This window comes from Crocuta crocuta, unplaced genomic scaffold (genome assembly GCF_008692635.1).
Source record: "Crocuta crocuta isolate KB4526 unplaced genomic scaffold, BGI_CrCroc_1.0 scaffold39, whole genome shotgun sequence".
In the NCBI taxonomy this organism is placed as follows: Eukaryota; Metazoa; Chordata; class Mammalia; order Carnivora; family Hyaenidae; genus Crocuta; species Crocuta crocuta.
In genome coordinates this window covers 7,612,463-7,634,299 of record NW_027533334.1, presented here as the reverse complement: position 1 = coordinate 7,634,299, position 21,837 = coordinate 7,612,463, and the positions used below count along the sequence as shown (strand labels likewise).

Below are 21,837 nucleotides of genomic sequence, written 5' to 3'. Positions count from 1 at the left end.
TTGTCATCTGTCTTCTGCTGAGTTAGACAACACAACAAAGCCTTCAAAATTTTAAGGGAACATTATTTCCAATCCAGAATTTTATACTCAGAATTTTATACTCAATCTCTCAAGGGTAAAGGTAGAATAAAGATGGTCAGATATACAAGGTCTGAAAAACAAAACAAAACAAAGCTACTGCTAATGTCTGGAAGCTCCTAGGAGACAGGGCCCATCAAAATGAGGACGTAAAACAAGACAGACAAGATCCAGGGAACAAAGGGTCCATTACAGAACAGAGCAAAAGGAAATCCCCAGGGTGATGTTGAAGGGAGGTCTGTGGCTCAAGATTCTGGAAAGCAGTCAATACAGATTAGAGGAGAGAGGGCCAGGAAACATGATTTGAAAAAAGTACAAAACTAATGGTTGATCTGCATGTGAATATACATAAAGTCTACGGCTCCTACACAGAGTAGAGAAATGTAACATGTGAAAAAAATTAGTGATAGGTACACAGAAAAACAACAACAACAAATGACAGTAACAAAAACTGAGACAATTATTAGTTCCAGAAATCTCAAAAAGAAAGGGCATGTAACCAAAATATATTATGATGTTTCTGTGCAAACAATAGTTCTATAGACCTAACTCTGTAAACACTGTGTAGGGGTTTTTTAGAACTGTGGTTTAATTGTATGGGGAAAATGAGAAGTAGCAAGTAATCAATCCTTTCAAAGAATTTTAATTTTGATCAAATTTAATTTAATCTCAAATATAAATTGTTCCTCATAAAATCCAATTTATTTTTCAGGAAGCAAAGGAATGAGAATAAATATATTTACTTACTGGTTTCCTTTAAATATATTTTTGAGAAGCTTAAAGCAGGTTTACAAAAACCTCCCCCAATTCTGCCAAACAGATCTGGCCACTTAAAATTCATCTTCAAATACTTAAAAAGAAACTGTGAATATAAATATTGGTTCAAATATGATCAGTGACATTATCTTGGTGGCCTTTGAATAGCAAAACCAGCAGCAGCAACAGCTACTACCAAAGAAACCAAAAACTGAACAAACCAAACAATAACAAACCCCCCCCCCCAAAATCATGGCTAAAATGTTATAATTAATAAGCATTACTGCTGGGGCAAGTAGTAGCATTAATAAAAATGAAAGCTAAGCTTTATTGGGCATACTATGCACAATACACTGTTTTAAGTGCTTAGATATATTTCTAAAAATCACATCCTAACAGGAACTCTAAGGTGTGTGTGGTCTATCACTGATTCTCCTTACACAGATGGGGAAAGCGACATGGAGAGGTTAGTTACTTGCCCAAAGACACGGAGTTACATACAAACAGAACCAGGACTTAACTCTAAGCAGTGTGTCTTCTTGCTCTCAGGTAAATTCTACCCACCCCATTTTACCAAGTAGGTACATTAAAGGCTTCTGGACTGACTGAAGTGGGTGCGGCTGTTCTCTTCCTTACGTAGTTCAAAGGTTCTCAAGACGTAGACTGATTTCAAGTTTCCTTATTAAACAGGGGCAGGGAGAAGGAGGGAGCTCCTGAGAAATGCTCATGTGGAAGCTGTGTATCACCATCTGTAGGGGAGTGAATTTTCCAAAGCACCCCTGCGGAGAATTACTGCTTCAGTGAATCGTTTAAAGGGGATATGCCACCCCAAGACATTAAGGGCCACAGTCTGACAAGCTTAGAGTTCAAACCATAAGGAAATCACCAGAAAGTCCCCATTTGTTTTCCAAGAACAGAACCTCTAGGATATAGTCTCAGGGCAATTAATAAGCAAAATCTTTTTCTTTGAGTCATTACTAAACTAACATGAGACACAACAACACCTTTCTTTAGATGGAAGTGAAAATTAAGAGCCTGATACGTGCATACAATATATACACACACATATAACATCAAGAAGTATCCCACTTTTCACTCAGCATTTCACTTAATGTAATATTCTTCTACATCTGTTCAACTCCCTTATTTTACTTAACACTGTGATCTACAGAGAAATGCCTAAACTCCAGAGACAAAGCAACTCTTGTAAACTCCTTATCAATCTTGTAATCTATTTAAAAAATAATTGCTTGTCAACGGTGCATTCTGGGCCTTACCTCATAAATTCTACTTACTAACACCATCCATTCCATTTTTAAGTCATCATCCAACATATCATGTGGGGAGTGTTTGCCCTGTTCTTTTACTTAAAAACAGTAAGCACTAACTCTTTTACTGTATAAATATTTAAACATTCATTCGAGTGCCTGTATATTTCAATAAACCATACCAGCTAACTTAAAACTAGCTTTTTAAAAATCAGTGGTAAGAGTTTAAGAACTACATGGAACGTATACTGTTTGTATACTGCCAAAATGCATGCCTAAATCTTGAATACTATAGATAAATTAGTATAATCTGAATAAGAAGAGTCTTGTATGCTTGCAATTTATACAGATAACCTATATCAAACTTTGGGTTGACTTTGTAACAAACGAGCGCATTCCACTTTTATGAAAAATACAGTATCGTTTTAAGGATGTAAGTTGAACATCAAGAGATAGGTAGTTCTATGAGTATTTAGCTGTTTTTTATTATTTTATTTTATTTTATTTTTTTTATTATTTTTTTAAAAGCTTATTCATTTTTGAGACAGAGAGAGACAGAGCGTGAGCCAGGGGAAGGGCAGAGAGAGGGGGAGGCACAGAATCTGAAGCAAGCTCCAGGCTCTGAACTGTCAGCACAGAACCCAATGCAGGGCTTGAACCTACGAACCGTGTGATCATGACCTGAGTTGAAGTCGGACACTTAACCGACTGAGCCACCCAGGCGCCCCTAGCTGTTTTATTTTAAAACTGTATATGTAATCCAATTTTAAGCCAATCTGCAAGAGAATCCCAAAAGATTGTATAGTATAAAGACAAACTATGTAAGATTTTGAGCCTTCCATGTGGATGTTTCTGAGAGAAAATGACTACCGATTTAAAAAATGCTAAAACTGTTAGCAACATAGAAATACATTTCCACCTGCATAAGAGGAATTCAGATCTGTTATGTGCATCTCACTCCTCATGTGTGCATGCGTGCACTATATTAGGGGGAAAACTGACAAATGATCTCAAGATGGAAGCTACTGCCTGAGAACATAATCAGAAGCAAAGCACGTGAATGCTGTTCAAAATAAGACTCTGTTAAGACTTTAAATTTTTTCTTATAATTCCAATTAAAAACAACAAAAAAGAGTGTAATAGTTTTACTCTGAAATGCTAGATCAGTTCCAAACAATAAAGGATTATTTGGGAAAAAAAACAAAACAAAACCCTGATGTGATTTTTAATTTGTCCACAATTTGTCAAGTATTTTGACAGTACTCCCCTTGCAAGGTGGAACCTAACTTCCCCTCACCTTGACTGTGGACAGGACTATAGCATTTACCTACACTGATGGGATGGCTTTGGAGCAGGACAGTGAGTAGAAGCTGGAAAAACTTTGAAGAGACTACTAGAAATAGCCTGCAGAGCCATGAAAAACTGTTAGAAGACTGATCACCATTAAGGAGGAAGGGAAGACAAATGTCTGGAAGCCTGAAGAAAGGATATTCTTATTAAACTGTGGCAGAAAATTTAGGATACTATCATCTACAGTAACCAGGGAAGTAAAAAACGTACCTATTAAACTGGATATACCATCTAGCTAAGGAGATTTCTAGGCAGAGTGTTTAAAGTGATGCCTGGTTTCTTTTTACTGCTTATAACAAAATGCAAAAGGAGAGAGAAAAGCTTAAGAAAGAATAACTAAAAAAGGAATCAAGACTTGCTGGTTTAGTAAATCCCCAGCCTCTACAGACAGCAAAAAATGCTATAATTATGAAAAAGCTTCTAAGCGAACATCACATCCAAGGCACCTTCAGAAGATACTGTCTAAAAATCAAGCTGCACAGGTAACTGTAAAATCCTTTGCTAAAACTTCAGAAAGAGCTAAATATGTAATAGGGCTTTTACGAAACATAAAGGCATTGTCCCATAGCAGCTTTAAGAGAGCCCATGGTAAAGAAGCAATTACTTCAACAAAATAGGGGTGTCGCCTGTTCTAATGGAGTGAACCAGTAAGATTTACAGGATGCCCACAAAATTTTTTTTGGCAGAAACACCACCAGCATGGTTTCACTAGGACAGAGACAGCACAAAATGAAAAGACGACTCTGGACTCTCAAACTTCTATAGGCAAAAAGAGGCTGAGAAAATGATTTAGTTCAAAACACAGGCCAGCTTCTGTGAAAAAGGAAGAATGACACAGAGAGCAGAAGCAAGAACTCAGAGGGCACAGCAAAGAGTCCTAGACAAACAGAACAGAAGTGAAATAATCAAGGAACTTCTAACACTCTCTTGGCTGGATTCCAGCATTGCTGTGGACTGCTAATTACTGTGCCTCTTGTCCTCACTCTTTTGAAAACAACGGTCTATACCAAAGATCTTATGCCTGACCCAGCACTGTCTTTTGGGTATGTGGGAGGCAGATAACTAATCTTTAGTTTACAAGTCTTCAAATTGAGATGAACTAGCCTGAAGGATTCTCATCTCTTTCCAAATGTGATCTAGAAGACACAATACTCCACTGGGAGCTGATAATGTGAAGCGATAATACTCAGAGTGAAGAAGACACAATTATTAAGAAGTAGTGAGTATATTCCACACGGGGAAAGAATGTAAACAATTTGCAGCCACAGCACAGTTTGTATTAGTTTTAAAACATGTCCATAATTTCCTTGAAGTTCTCCCAGGAAAAGTAGGGTCTACTTCTCTGCCTAAGTGTGAGGCAGACAAGTGACTCGTTTTTATTTTTTAATTGAGGTGAACTTCAAGTAACATTGTTTTAAAGTGTAAAATAAGTGACATTTAGTGCGTGGTTGTGCAATCATTACCTTCATCAGGTATCGAAATGTTTTCATCACCTCAAAAGACAACATTTCACTTACCAAGCAATCACTCCCCATCTCCCCCCACTTCCCTCCGCTCCGCCAGTGTCTGGCAAGCGCTAATCTGACTTTTGTCTCTAAAGATTTGTCTATTTCAGATAATTCGTATTATATAATATGACTTTTTATGACTGGCTTCTTTCCCCTGGCATAAGGTTTACATGCTATAGCAAGTATCACTACTTTATTTCTTTTTATAGCTAAATAAACTCCATTGTATCAATATTCTATTTCTTTTTATGGCTAAGTAATACTCCACTGTACCACAATTTACCTACTTTTGTCTACTGTGAATGGTGCTGGGAACATTCATGTACAAGTGTTTATTTAAGTACCTGTTTTCAAAGCTTCTGGGCATATACTTAGAAGTGGAATTGCTAGATCACATATTTTCTCCCATTTCTTTTAATTTCTTGATACATCCTTTGACGTATAGAGTTTTAAATTTTGATAAATTTCAATTTTTCAATTTTTTTTCCCTTTATTATTCATGATTTGGTCTTCTAAGAATCCACTGCCACATCCAAAGTCAGGTAGATTACTTCTGTTTTCTCCTAAGTGTTTCAACAGTTTAGCTCTTACTTAGTTTGCTGATTCATCCAATTAGACCATATATTAAAAAGCCTTTGTATATGATGAGAGATAGGGGTCCAAGCTCATTTCTTTACATGGCTATCCAGTTGTCCCACTACCATTTGTTAAAGAGATTGTTCTTTTTCCACCAAAGAGTCTCCATGCCTTTGTTGAAAATCAACTGGCCATAGACGTACGGGTTTTCCTGGACTCTCAACTCTTCCATTGGGCTATACGTCTATCCTCATGTCAGTATCACATTTGATTATTACAGCATTATGCTAAGTTTTGAAACTGGGAAGTGAGTACTCCAACTTTGTTCTTTTTCAATACTGTTTTAGCTATTTGGGGCCCCCTTATCCCTTTGAATTTGAGGATTGGTTTTCCCATTTTGCAAAAAGGACCACTGAAATCTTGATAGGGATTGGATTAATCTGTGAATCACTCTGGGTAATACTGTTACCCTAACAATAGTAAGCCTTCCAAACCATTTACATGGGATATCCTTTCACTGCCTTAGGTACTCTTTAATTTCCTACAGCAATGTGTTTTTTACTTTTCACCGTACAAGTCTTTTACCTCCTTGCTTAAATTTATTCTCAGGTGGGGCACCTGGGTGTCTCAGTCGGTTAAGCATCCAACTTCGGCTCAGGTCATAATCTCAGAGTCTGTGAGTTCGAGCCCTACATTGGGCTCTGTGATGACAGCTCAGAGCTTGAAGCCTATTTCAGATTCTGTGTCTCCCTCTCTCCCTGCACCCCCCCTCCTCACTTGTGCTGTCTCTCTCTTTCAAAAAATAAGCATAAAAATTTTTTTAACATATTCACAAATATTTTATTCTTTTGGATGCTATGGTAAATAGAACTGTTTATTTAATTTTCTTTTTCCATTGCTTATTGCTGGTACATAGAAACATAACTGATCTTTGTGTGTTGATCTTATACCCTCCAACTGTGCTGAACTTGTTTATTAGCTCTACTAAATTTAGATGTGTTTTACAGACACCATCCAGAAGGCTGCTGTAGTTCAAGGGGCCAAAATAAAGGCAAGCCTCTTTGCTGGTCCCTCAGGGAACCACCAAACAGGTCAAAATGCAAAGCCACAATTTTTTGAGCGAAAGCTTCTCACTGCTCTCCACTACCATCTCTGTCCACTTCTGTTCCCACGCTGCTGCTGAGCTACAAAATGAGGGATGGGGCGCCTGGGTGGCTCAGTTGGTTAAGCATCAGACTTCAGCTCAGGTCATGAACTCATAGTTTGTGAGTTTAAGCCCCACATTGGGCTCTATGCTGACAGCTCAGAGCTTGGAGTCTGCTTCAGATTCTGTATCTCCCTCACTCCCTGCCCCTCCCTTGCTCACACTCTGTCTCTCAAAAACAAATAAACATTAAAAAGAAAATTTTTAAAGGAAAAGTAATAGAAAATGGGGGATCGCAGGTATGGAGGCAAAAATGCCACAACACTATCTTCCCAAAATTTAGCAGCCTCCTTCTTCATTAAGCACCGTCCTGGTTACTGTAAGTTTTTTATTAGATTTCAGTGTTTTGAAAAAGTTGATTTCTCTGTTTTTTCCCAACTTAATGGCTGTTTCTGTGGAGGCACAGATTCTTAGAGTTCCCTACTCTACCATTTTCCATGACCAGTAACTTATCAAACAGAATGTGGCAGAAGTGACAGTGTGCAACTCCCAAGAGTAGGTCATAAAATGCATTGAGATTTCCTCCCTGCTTTCTTTCTTGGATCATTTCCTCTGAGAGAAACCAGTTTCTATGCTGTGAAGATTCTCAAGTAGCCCTAGAGGGAGGCCACATGGTGAGGAACTGAAGCAGCCCCCGGAGAGCCACCTGAGTGAGCTACCTTAGAACCCCAGTTCTTGTCAAGCCTTCAGTTGATTGCAGTTCTCACTAACACTTAGACGGCAACCTCATGAGAAACCCTGAAAATCATCCAACTGAGCCACTTCTGAAATAACTGATCTACAATTACCATGAAATAATAAATGGGTATTGTGGTAGGCTGCTAAGTTTCGGGGCACATGATATTTAAAGCTGAGCCTCAAAAGATGAGAAGAACCAAGTGACTTGAGTTCTTAGGAAGAAGAATGTTTCAAGCAGAGGGAGGAAAGGTTTCTGGCATATTAAAAATAAAAAATAAAAAATCTGAAAGATCAATGTGGCTGGAGCTCAGTGGAGGAGAAGAAAATAGTGAAGAACTATCAAGTGGCAGAAAGTAACCAAAGTAACTAGAATAAGGTCTTGAAACCAGTAGAAAGAAAAAAAAAATCAATGGCTCCTTATCCATCAAAAGTGGAAACTGGTCTATATTTAAGTACAGGAAGACAGAACTAAGAAAACAATCACCTGTTCACTGACAGCTAACTGAAGGCAGTCCACCAGCCCGGCACTTATAAGAAGCTTGCAGAAGGTGAAAGCAAAGCAGATGGGTACCACCACAGAAGGACAAACAGACATTTTTGTGAATATAAACTTATCAGAAAATGTATAACTTTGATAAGACAATGTTGTTTATTTTTGAAGTACTAATAAGCATTTGATTAAAAAGTGAGCATAAAGTATTAGTGAATGAACATGGGAGCTTACAAGTAAATGACCAAGTTTTATTCTTGGTTCCTCATTAGCTTTGTGAAATTTGGTAAATCACTTCTCTCCTAACCTAATCTCACCCAACTGCAAAATAGGATAATAGCATATATAATACATGACCAATCTTTCTTTTATAAAGATCAATTGAAATAATATACGACAAAAGTATTTTTAAAACTAAAAAAAAAAAATCTAGAAAAAAATTAACATTTACAAATGTTAACTGGAGAGAAATCAGTAACTGTGTCTATTATCACACAGGAACCCAGGGTGGGAACTATAGTCCCTTGAAGGCAAGAACCAAGGTCTTTACCTCATTCCATATTGCTTATTTAACTTTGTAGAATGAATACACAATCCCAAAGTTACAAAACAAACAAACAAAAAAACAAAGAAAACCCCAAAAGAACAAAAAACAACCATGGGGCACTGGGTAGCTCAATCAGATAAGTGTCTGACTCTTCATTTCGGCTCAGCTCATGATCTCATGAGGGGCTTGTACTCAAGCCCACACCTCTGTACTGTGCAGAACCTGCTGGAGATTGTCTGTCTCCCTCTCTCTCTGTCCCTCCCCTACTCGTGCACTCTCTCCCTCTCTCTCTCAAAATAAATAAATTTAAAAAACACCTTTATAAAGATGTTATTTACAATTCTGAATGGTGAATTCATTAGTAAAAATCTTACATCTGGAATATACGCTCAAAACATCTGTCTCACCAGGCAGTCCACAGTCACTGCCATATGAATAACTGATGTAGCTGCAAATCTGAAAACAATGATTGTAAATCAGCTCTGCAAAGATGCGTATTTGTCCCTGTCCTGGGCTACCACATGACACAAGTTTTAGTATCTGGAGAAAAGGGTAAAAGAATTTCAAAGAAATCCCAATTGGATAACCAGTCTCTGAAATTAAAACTAAATGTAAATTAGCAAAATAATACTATTTGTAGATTAAAACTATAAGATTTTAAAAAGTCTATGGGAAAATATAGATATTATCAATGGCATTTCAATCAGTAAAAACATAAAATGATATTTGTGTTTTCAGGTTTTATGACTGTCTGAATACCAAGAGGTATTCATTTCTGGATCTTAAACTATAAAAAATGTATAATTAGAAACAAGAAAAACATCATTAGCGAAGAAGAGAAGCATTAGACATTGTAAAATGTGATACATAATTATTTTGTTATTAAGATGCACTGATGCATTAATATAAAGTAAATGGGTTAAACTGGTATAATATGGTGGGTTCTTATACAGCCCTCCTGCTTCCTGTAGTAACCCATCTTCTACTGTGATACTCTTTATCTACAGCATAATTGATAGCCAGTTAAAAGAAAGTTCTAGAAGATATGACACAAAATTGAGCAAATATGACACCGAGTTAGTATCATTTAGATACTAGATACAGTACCAGCCTACTATATCAATCTTACATTCCACTAATCACTAATTCTTAAGACGTCAGAAAAGGATAGCAAATATTTGATGCAAACAAAATATATTTTGAAATTTAATAAATAAACACATCTCCTTGCATAATGAAATAAGTGCTATTGACATTTAAAGAAAAAAAAACCCCAAATTTATAGAAAATTGACTCAGAAGAAAAAAATCAACTTTTTTCGGGTAACTACGAACCGAATTTTCTTCTTCCTCTTCCAGTTCTCGCTGTTGCTCTTCATGTCTTTTAGCTTTGATCTCCATAGCTTCTGTGATCAGGTCCCTTAAAATTGACACAGGCTTTGCATTCTTGATAAAAGGATGCTGGAAAAGTAAAATTCAAAGGCATAAATTCAAAATATTTCTCTGAATTATCTCTAAAATATGTTAAAATGACACATAAATGCTAACCAGGATCATAGGCTTCAATAGTTGTTACTTCGACTAGAATTAAATGTATATATTAAAAAGGAGAGAGTATTTCAGCTGCTCTAGAAATAAAGATTTTGTTTTTAGGTTTACTTGTCTTTAGAAAACCATTAAAGCACACACAAAATATGCAATCCTGTTAATAAAACTACATTATATTACCCTTAAAAATGTAATTGTCTAGGGGCTCCTGGGTGGCTCAGTCGGTTAAGTGTCTAACTTGAGCTCAGGTCATTGATCTAACAGTTCAAGAGTTTCAGCTCTGCATCAGCCTCTGTGTTGACAGCTCAGAGCTTGGAGCCTGTTTCAGATTCTGTGTGTCTCTTTCTCTCTGACCCTCCCCCACTTGTGCTCTGTCTCTTTCTCTCTCACAAATAAATATTAAAAAAAAATTTTTAAATACAATTGTACAAAGGAAGTGTAGATTAGATAGTGAAAAAGATAAACAATTTTTTAACAGACTGGTGATTATCATTAGTAGAGGGGAAGTGGGTGGGGAACAATGGGTTAAACAGCTGATGGGGATTAAGGGGTGCATTTTGAGCCCAGGGTGTTATACAGAAATGTTGAATCACTATATTGTACACCCGAAACTAATATTACACTGTATGTTAACTAACTGGAATTTAAAAACTTTAAAAATTTTTTAATTAAAAACTCTCATAAAAAATAAGAGATTGGTGATTATATTACATATGAAAATAAGATTATTTTGGTAATACATACAAATTTTAATTAATCTTCATAAATTGACAGCCAGAATCAGTGGTTCAAAGAGGGCAACTATATTGTTTATTCTTTTACATATTTTTTACTTTATTATGTTTTGAATAATATAATCCTCTTCAATGAAGAAACAGTAATAAAGGAAATATTTTTCAGAAAATAAATACTATCTCATTTCTATACTATGTATAAAACACTTTTTAACTTCTTTTTTTATAGCATCTTGATCTAGCGGAAATATCTGAGTTTGCTACATTTCTGATAAATAGAAGGGAAACCACCAGAATAGACCTGGGTTTTCACTGACTTTTTCATTGGGGGAAGGAAGAAGGAGTGTGAGAGAAAGTAGAGGAAAAGGTTACAAATACAATTTGAGATAGATAACCTTAATTTGAGGCAGCAATACAGTTTCAAAATGTAATTTTCATATTATATATCAGTAGATAGTTATTTTATTAAAGATCAACAGAACATAAAAATATTCTTAAGGACAAAAAATAGTGCTAAAGAAGACATTGTAGACATTTAGAAGAGAGTTCTTAAAAAATAAAATAAAATGGCAAACATACCATTTGGGAAAACTATATGGAAGAACTTTGCCAGATTACAGAAATGCTAGGATTGAGGGTAAAGAACCAAGATACCAAGAACCAAGCCAAATAAATTAAGAGCTACTAACACAGCTGTGGTGCAGACGCTCAGTCATCCACTGAAACAGAGTTGGCATTGGACCTACGGCAACCCAGCTAGATCCTACAATTCTCAGCCTCCCCATTTCAGCTGGCTGTGACTATGTGACTAAGCTCTCATAAACGGAATTTGAGTGCAAGTGGTGTGTTCCACTTCCAGATCTGGTCCTTATGCACTCTTTCATGATTTCGTCTCTTTCTACTAAGCTGGAAAACAGACAAATACAGTGTCTTAGAGGATGTTAGAGCTACGAGAAGGAAGGAACCCCAGTTCTACTCTAAAAATTTTGAGAAACACTTGTGAAAAGGTCCCAAAAGACTAATAATAATGGAAGATGTGTACTTTGCTCTTAAGGAACTTATCATCTAGAATAAGAAATAAAAGATAAATACATATAGAAAATTACAATGTGACATGTAAGTTACATTCATGATGGTCTGATACAGCCTATATGATTATGACTAAGAAATGTAAAAGCAGAAGAAAAGGTAATGTGACTATCTCAGATACCTCACAGAGAAGAAACAGACCATTTTAGGGAGAAGGACAAGTATGAACAATAGGAACAAACACACAAAGACAGGAGATACATGCTAGAACACAGTAGGAAGATGTGCCTCGCCAAACAGAACCACTATTTAGAGAAATGGGGCTCTGTGAGTTTACATACAGAAAACAGTGGGACAAGAAGGATAAATGCTTAGAATAAAATGCCTGGATTCTGTCTGAGAGCCACTTCAATTGCATAAGCAAGAGAATAATATAAGGAAAAGAATATCTTTGATAGCATAATCTTGCAGTAGAATTTAGACATGAAACAGAGTGAGAAGAGACTATAATAAGACAAATGTGGATTATTAAGAACATGGGTTAAAAAAACAGCTGCCACAAATGAGGGGAAATAGTGAATCTGACAGAAGAACTCTAAAGAAGGATTTAGTGACCAATATTAACAGAAGTGGAAGAATACCAACACTACAAAACACTGAGAACGAGTAGAGTTTTTCTTCTTTAAAAAGGCACAGAAATTTCAAATTGTATCATACTTTATCTTCTCTGGGAAAACTAACAGCCAATCCTGCAAGCCACAGTTTTATCTTTAAAAAATGCCAAAGTACATATATGATTCATCCAATGTATTTCAATTCTATTTTCATGAAGTTAATTCAGTATTATGCTACCATTAGTCTATAGGGCTCAACATTCTTAATCTCAAGATCTCAGCATATCTGATTTCACTTGTACTCATGTTCTCTCTACATAACTGCTACAGGCATGATTTTGACTAACAAAGAGAAAATGGCTAAAAAAGTTAAAAGGGTACTTGAAGAAGGCCTTATTATCTGAGCATTCTTGACAGTCAGAAGAGAAATTTTATCAAACATTGGTTGATTTAATTTTACTTATTTTTTCTGAGAGAGAGAGCAAGCACAAGCAGGGAAGGGCAGAGAGAGAGGAAGAGAAAGAGAATCGCAAGCAGGCTCAGCACTGTCAGTGCAGAGCCCAATGTGGGGCTCAAACTCACAAACCATGAGATCATGGACCTGAGCCAAAGTCGGACGCTCAACCAACTGAACCTCTCAGGCACCCCTGGCTGATTTTTAAAGGCTAGTTTTCAAGGCTTTTTTAAGTAGCAAGTGCCTGGATGGCTCAGTCAATTGAGCATCCAACTGTTGATTTCGGCTCTGGTCATGATCCTAGGGAAGTGGGTGGAGCCCCACATCGGGCTCCATGCTGAGTGTGGCTTGCTTAAGATTCTTTCTCTTTCTCCCTCGGCCTCTTCCTCTTCTCTAAAAAAATAATAATAATAAAAAATAAAGTAGCAGGTGGCAAAAGAAAAAATGCAAAGCGACATAATAACTACAAATACCAGAGAAAAACAAGTTGAGGAAAGTAAAATACGACAACTGTGATTTAAATTTTATTAGGATACATCAATGTAAATAATGGGTTGAATTTCCATTTATTAAACACTATTGTAGTTAAGCACTAAAAGACACTTAGTTTGTGAGATAAGTTCAACTACCTATCTAAATAAGATATATTTATAAGTCTAACTCATGTTTCTGTAAGAGGCATACTAAAAAAACTCGGGGTAAAAGTCAAAGATAGGCAATGAAATAGTACTCAAACATAAAAATATATCAGTAGCATGATCCAAATAAAGTAGAATTGAAGGCCCAAACAGTACATGATAAAAGAGTCATTTAATAAGGGACATAGTATAACGAAACATATTACAGGTATAAGCTTGATATAGCACTATGATACAAAGCAGTTTTAGAGAAATAAGTTTTAAATAAATAAGACATAGGAGATAATGGGTTTTATTCATCATCGAAAAAACAGGTAAAAAAATAAAAACTATCTGAATACTATAATCAGATTGAAATAAACAGAAAAATTAGTAAATAGAAGCTATGTCTTTTTCTAAAATGACTAGAGAAGCAGGTGATACTAGCCTAAGAACAGGAAGAATAATGAAATAAAACATAATGTCCCCAGAAAGAGAATATAATATACAAAATAAACAGTCATATTAGAAGATAGCATTTTCAATCACTGAGGAAAAATAACTTTAAACTGGTGCAGAAATAATACGTGTCTTTTGTGGGAAAATTTAAACTTGATCTTCATCACAGAAACACCAAAATAAATCCCAGATAGACTAAAGGAGGTAAAAGTTAAAAAAACAGAAATACAGAGAACTAGAGGGTAACATAAGAGAATATTTATATATTCAATCCAAAGTCATAAAACAAAAGAAAAAGATGATTTGGATATATATAACTTAAAAACATATAAATGACAAAAAATATGAATTAAAAAGTTTATTTGTAACATTTATATCTGACAAGAAGGTGGTCACACAAGTTTTTAAAAGAATATCAGTAAAAAAAAGATAAGCACACCAAATTCTAAAAGGCTATTTCTAAATGTATCTAAAGGAAAATCTAAACTAAAAAAGGGTGAGGGGCGCCTGGGTGGCTCAGTTGGTTAAATATCCAATTTTGGCTCAGGTCATGACCTCACGGCTCCTGAGTTCAAGCTCCGCATCAGGTTCTGTGCTGACAGCTCAGAGCCTGAAACCTGCTTAGGATTCTGTGTCTCTGTCTCTCTGCCCCTCCCCTGCTCATACTCTGTCTCTCTCCCTCTCAAAAATAAGTAAACATTAAAAAAAATTTTTTAACTAAAAAAGAGTGACAATTCATAAACCATCTGAACTAATGATGTAGAGACAGAAAATGTCCCAAATCAACCTACCACATTTGTGATCATGTATATTTAAAACTAAGGCTGCCTGAAAATTTCCTCTTTTAAAATCTGAAATATTTCCCTTAAATTTTGTTCATGTTCTGAATTACCAATTTCTGAACTGACAGAATTCAAATCAGTGATTTATTTAAAAACTTTGAAAAAAAAAAACTCTGTAGCAAACAAGAGTTTAAAGTGAATTGAAGAGACTTCTGCTTCTGGACAAAATGAATAGACATACATTTCCCTGTAACTCTCCATTAAAGCACAATTAAAATCCTGGACAAAACATAGGAAGATTCTGAAAGATGGAGAGGAGGTGGAAAACGGGTAGGGACCCTGGAATTTGGGGTAGGACACAGCTTTGAGGTCCATGGCTTTCTTTTCTACTTCATTTATCCCAGATCAGGCACTGGAGAAGCCAGCACAAGTAAGAAACACCAATGGACACAAATGAAAACAACAAAGACAAAAACAAAAACTCCACAAAAGCCTGCTCTCTCAAGCCAAAAAGATCAGGGAAGGACAGCTAAGGTGACAAAACTTTTAGATAATAACCAGTCTAGTCCAGCCAAACACTACACAGCAAGTACTGACCCCTCCCCCACCAGCATATGCTAACTGAGGAACCTAGACTTCCAACCTCTGGGGGCTGTCCAATCCTTCTAGTGAGGTGGTGTCAGAGAAGACCCAGTATCAAAGTAGGGCTTTCACTTCTATCAGGCTGTATAAAAAATGTCAGCCACCCTGCCAGTGTGAAGTGTCTGTGGAGACTGTGTTGTAGGCTGGACTTACACCCCTACCAGGCAGTAACGAAAAACAAACAAGCAAACCCACCCACTCTCTGCTAGAGTGGAATCAGAGGAAACCCACTAGAGAGTCAGAACTTTCATCACCAGCAAGCTATCATGAGGTCCTGCAGTTCTGGGAGATGCCACTAGAGGCGCCCCAGCCCTCACCCTGTTCAGTAGTAATACGGAGCCCCAGCACACACATGTCAAAGGTGACCAAGCTGGGGTACCAGACTTCTACTGCTATCTGGCAGAAATGAGATGGGTCCCCTTTCCTGCGCAGAAGCAGCATCAGAGGACATCTGTTAGAAATTTTAAATAATATCTATTCTCACCATAATACCCAAAACGTCCTGGTTTCTAATGGAAACCATTCAACACACTGACCAGGAAGAAAGTCTCAACTAAAATGGGAAAAGACAGTCAACACACAGCAACATCAAGATGACATGGCTGTTATTATCTAACAAGGATTTTAAGGCAGTCATCATAAAAATGCTTTAATGAGTAATTACAAGCATACTTGTAAACAAAAGAAAAATTTGAAAGTTTCCAGAAAGAAATAGAAGATATAAAAGAGCAACAAATGAAAAAGTTAGAATTGAAAAATACAATAACCACTATAAACTCAATGAATGGGCTCAGCAGCAGAATGAGGACAGAGGGATGAATCAGTGAATTGTAATATAAAACAGTAGAAAGTACACACTATGAACAACAGAAAGAAACTAGACTAGCATAAAAATGAACAGAATCTCAGGGAATTGTAGGACTAAAGCAAAATGTCTAACATTTGTATCAATGGAGTCATAATAAAGAGAAGAGAAAGAGGGCAGGACTGAAAAAATGTTAGAAAATAATAATGACCAAAAACTTCCCCAAACTAGTAAGAGATGTAAACCTACAGATTTAAGAAGCTGAACAAAGTCCCAACAGGATAAACCCAAAGAAATTCATACCTAGACACATCTGAAAATTAGGACTAAGAAAAAAATCTTGAAAAGGACAAGGGGTAAAACAAGCCAGTAAAGAGACAGCAGAGTTCTCTGAAGAAACTGTGATATCAGAGAAGTGGCACAATATTTTTCAAGTGCCGAAAGAAGAAAAAAAAAAAAGTCAACTGAGAATTCTATAGCCAGTGAAAATATCATTCAGGAAACAAAAGGAAATCCAGATATTCTCATATGAGGAAAACTAAGACAATTTCTTACTGCAGACCTACCTTAAAAGAATGGTTTACAGAATGTCCTCTAGACAGAAAGGAAGTAATAAAAGAAGGAACTGTGAAACATTAGGAGAAAGAACAATGGAAAGATCAAAAATAGGATAAATACAACAGATTACCCTTACTCTCGAGTTTTCTCAATTATTTTTTTTCCCTCTTTTTAGTAGACCTTTATTTTACAGTTTTTATTTTTATTTTTTTTAAATTTTTTTTTTACAGTTTATTGTCAAATTAGTTTCCACATAACACCCAGTGTTCATCCCCACGAGTGCCCTCCTCCATGCCCATCCCCCCTCCCCCCCTTTATTTTACAGTTTTTATTTTTTTATTTTTTTTATTTTTTTTAGTTTTCTCAATTGTTTAAAGGTTAAGGCAAATATTTTAATACTGTTGATAAAGATCTCTATGTTTGAAGAGAAAATATTTTGACTATTATAAATGGGAGGGACAGCAAGGTACATAAAGTTCTACTCCTCAGCTAAACTGGTAAAATGAAGAATAAGTCACCTTCCATGGGAGTTCACAGAGTAACCCATGACCTCATCTATTCCAGCCAAGCCCAGGGGTCAATTCAAATAATGGCAGATCTCAGTCAACCTCACAGTCTCACAAAAATATAGCCTTGGGCAGGAGCTGATTTCAAGTTCTAGGTTGCCCACCAGCAGATATAAGGACCATCTCAAGATCAGAAACTTTAGTGACACTAGGCTGAACTTGAGCCCTGTCCTTTAATATCTTTGGGGTTTCAATTGCCTCATCTTTTAAAAACTACTAGCTCACTAATAATTTCAAAGGATCCGTTGAGTCTGTAATTCTTTTAAGCTTACACAATTATTTATGTTGTGCCCTGGAGAAAAAAACATACTATAAAAAATTCAGCATAAATTTCTTTCTGAAGCTGTTTATCAGGGTCTAGAAATCAACATGGTATAATCTGTACATGTAGGTTATAGATGTGTCCACTAAAACTTGGTAATAAGACTGCCCTCTGAGAGTTATAATTCAGCTCATAATATGTGAGACATATGCAAAACACCTTTAAGAGACAGAATGGATTTCAGGCATCTAGCAAAGTAAGACTCAAATGAGACTAATGAGACTCAAGATAATTATTCTACCTACTATACATGTATAAAGTACTGGATACCAGTAAACGATATGCACTTTTGGGAACACTGAGGAATGACAACTAAACAAGGATGAGAGGAAGAAGGCTTACAGGAGGAGTACCTGATTTGAATTAGAAATAATTAGACAAGAGTAAAATGGAAATTGTTCGTGAAGGGGGTTTTTGAACCAGGAGGAGTGGGGGAAACAGTGTGAAAAAAGGTACAGAGTATTGAAAACATATGGTCTGTATAAGAAACTACTAGTCTATTATTTCAGAATTTAGAGAGGAAAAAAGGAGGTAGCAAGGGGCAGTTAAGAGGTTGGACAAGGAAGGGCACATTGTAATAGAGGGCCTTGGATGGTCAGCAATAGCACAATAGGGAAAAAAATCAAGAAAGCAAATATTGGCTCATAAGCACTATACAGCTCCTATTATAAAGAAGGATGTTTGAGCCAAACCCAACTAGAGGCTAGAAAGTAACAGAGCTTGTTAATGTAGCCCATACAGACCACCACCTTCTTGCGCAGAAAAGAGTGGAGAAAGCGTGGAGCCGGGGGACGAATGGAATAAACCTACAACAGTCACTTTCACTGTGTGATCTTCAGAGAGTCATTTAACCTTCTGGGGCTTCAAGACCTTCATCCACAAAATTAGGAAATTACATTAGAATATTTCTTAACTGCTTTTCTATCCTAAATACTCACAGTGGAGGGGAAAAAAACCCCCAGAATTTCTTAAGATTAGAAAGACTACAAAGATATAGTGATTACATTATCCAAAATATCAGTTAGCAGGTATATTTGGATTTATTTTCACTATCATTTTTTGGGCTATCTGTCCCACTTTTTCTGTTTTGCTTTTTCCTCCACTTCTTTCTGGTCTTCCTCAGGGTTGAATAATTCAGATACTCAATATGATAACAATAACAATCGGCCCTTAATTTATGTGCTCAGAATTCCTCTGAAATGCTGACAGTATCTCAAAATAAAAGCTTCAATTAGTTAATTCTTGAAAGGGATTATCTGCATATAACATAGAAGTCAAAAGGCTCAAAAAGGCTCAAAAAAATCATTCAGAAAAGTATATGTCTCCATCCCACTCCTGCTTCTTAGCCATACAGTTTACCTACTCTGGAGGTCAGTTTGTTGATTATTTTTCCGATCTACTCCACTATACGCATTAGTGTACACACACACACACACACACACACACACACACATATACAACATACACACACACGATTTATATATGAAAGATATTATAATTATACAATTATTATAAAATATTATTGATTATATAGCAGTAGAACATATTAGTGGGTATATATGACTGAATATTATAATGAATATAATAATACATTATAATGAATTACAGTGATATACACATAAATGTATGTGTAGGTATATATATTCTGCCAATTACTCCTGTCAGTAGATCTTAGGTTGCTTCAAACTTGTTGGCAGATATTTATGTTGTTTCTGATCTTCTGTCATTACAATGTACTCTGAATACTTTACAAATAAGTTATGTCAGTCATGGTTAAATTTTTCTGTAGAACAAATTTCTAGAAATGTTAACTACTGGGTCGAAAAAGAATTATTTTCTAAATATCAAGAATTATTTTCCAAATATCAATTGATTAATAGCTTAGAGGTCTAAGCCAATTCTGTTGGGAAAATAAAGACACAAATACTTGTCAAAAGTGTTAAACTATTTCTCTTTGCATTAATTGTCAAGGCAGATAAAAAATAAAACCTCCTGACACTCTGGATATAAAGTCTTCTTGTAGTTGGGGTGGGACGTGGGTTACATGATTTAGATAATCATGTAACCAGGATGTACATACAACATGAGGTCTTTTCAGGGAGCTCAGGGATTTTGTATTTATATACCTTATGGTAGATCAAAAAGTGAATAAAGAAATGCTGGGCCAAGGAATAAGAAAGCAGGGGGAAAAAGCATGAACAATACTAACAGTGCAGAAAATAACTCATTTCTGCACTGAGAACCCTCTTTTAGAAGTTTTATTTTAAACAGCTTCGGAGGAAAGAATTGACAACAACAACAAAAACAGAAAAAAGAGAAAAGACAGAAGATGGAATCTGGAAAACAGAAAAGAAAAAACAAGACAAAGAGAACAAGTAGGAGAAGAATGGTGTGTGTATCTTTGTCAATCCATATCTCCTCTGAGGTTTACATCTTGAGAAATCAGTTAATAAAAGCCACAGCAATTCTGGTCAACGTGAGAAAGCTACAAGGTATAAAGAAAATATCTTTCCCTTTGAGACATAAGCACTGACCTGTAACAGTTGTGTGGCAGTAGCTCTCTGCTCAGGATTCTTCACGAGGCACTTTTTAACAAAATCGGTGAAATCATCAGACCAAAGTTCTGGCTTCCTGAATGTTGGTGGTGGATTTGTGGGAATCATAAAAATAGCCTAGCAAAAATGAAATAGCCAAAAGAAATTAAGTAAGAATCACAACAGCACACCAAAAAAACAAATCTCTCTATCTTTCTATCGGACTCTAAATCTGAAAAACAAATTTAAGCTGTTCTAGGATTTCCAGTAAGACTGCAATTCAGGAAGCAAGTCCATCTGCTACTAATGTAATCATTTCCCATTAAATTTCCTCTATTTGAATTGTAGCTCATTGAGCACATCATTCTTTATTTTATCTATTATTTTTAATCAGTCTCCAAAAACGACTGCAATTCTAACCATTTTACCAAATTAGGAACATTCTCTAATTAAACAGATATAGTCCCTAATTTTGCTGTTGCATGCCAGATTTACTTCCCATTTCAGTTTTATATAAGTACTGCTGCTCAAAATGGATAGCAGCAGTCCAATTTGTTTCTGCAATCCAGAATATTTAAGTATAAATAAAATTACTACTGTGATTAGAAATAGTTCTAATAGAGCCAAGACTTTTGTTTCCTTTTCTAAATACATGAGTCAGGATTCCAAATAAAAAGTATTAAAGGTAATAGACCATATAAGTGTATTACTAATGATATAATTTAGTATTAATAACTTAGAACTGAACGTATTACTAATGATATAATTTGATATTGATAACTTAGAACTAATTAAGTACATTCAGAAAGTTCAAAATTCAAAAGTTTTAAAAAGTCTTCCTGCCATCCCTGTCTTCCAAGCTGTCCAGTCATCCTTTCTCAACCAAGAGAATTAATCCCTAATGTTCTTAGGAAATCACTCTATGTAATGAAACAACTTCTCTCTTGGGCCTCTATAATAGTTCCTGATAAAATACTATCACTAAAACATTATTTTCTTTGAAAAGATATAAAAGTGAAAGCATAATAAAGTTAAAACAAAATGTATTAAGCCATCACCATTTTCATTTTCACATAATGTTATTAAAAAACAAGAGGCAAACACAGCCATAACAAAAATTTTACAGAGGAAAATGAATTCAACCATAGCTAACTATTTTAACAGGTAAATTTATATAATTATACAGTCAACACAACAGGTGAGATGAGGGGAAAAAATGGCTTTTCGCAATCTTAATATATGCATTGGCAACATACAAACATGTGCCTCTCAAAGATGTGGCAAGGAAGAAACATCTAAACAACTCTCTTTCTGGGCTGCAGAATTCTCTGACTTTCTAGAAGGGAGGTGTCTGTCTGTTCTATTCTCGTTTTTTGGCCTGGCTTTGGTGGTCTTCTCTCTTCATGTATAAACAAATTTCCTTACTGCAGAAAGAAAATAAAGATGGCAATACTACAAACCAGAGCATGACTCAGAAACCAGTTATTTTTTTTTTTTTTACCACTGAAAGAAAGTACTCATAATTATGTTTAAAATTTCTGCTCATATATGGAGAAAACATCACAGCTCTAGAAAAAGTAATAAAGATAATATATTCTTGGGGATATCAATTTTAATGTATTTTGTTGCTATCATAAAATTGTTGCACTCTCCACTGGATTTTATTAGCTGTTCAAAGTCATTTACAAGTACCTAAAAACACAGAATTTCCATAATAAA

At 35.7% G+C, this 21,837-nt stretch overlaps 1 protein-coding gene across 1 annotated transcript in view; it reads right to left on the bottom strand.

Annotated features, from left to right (window-relative positions):
- The window catches only part of STK3 (serine/threonine kinase 3), a 236,211-nt gene that overhangs the window by 107,253 nt on the left and 107,121 nt on the right, over positions 1-21,837 (bottom strand). Inside the window, exons 7-8 of the mRNA XM_077748229.1 lie at positions 20,119-20,256; positions 9,790-9,915 (exon numbers count right to left, since the gene is read on the bottom strand). Coding sequence (XP_077604355.1) covers positions 9,790-9,915; positions 20,119-20,256 — 264 coding nt within the window. The remainder of the gene's footprint in view (positions 1-9,789; positions 9,916-20,118; positions 20,257-21,837) is intronic.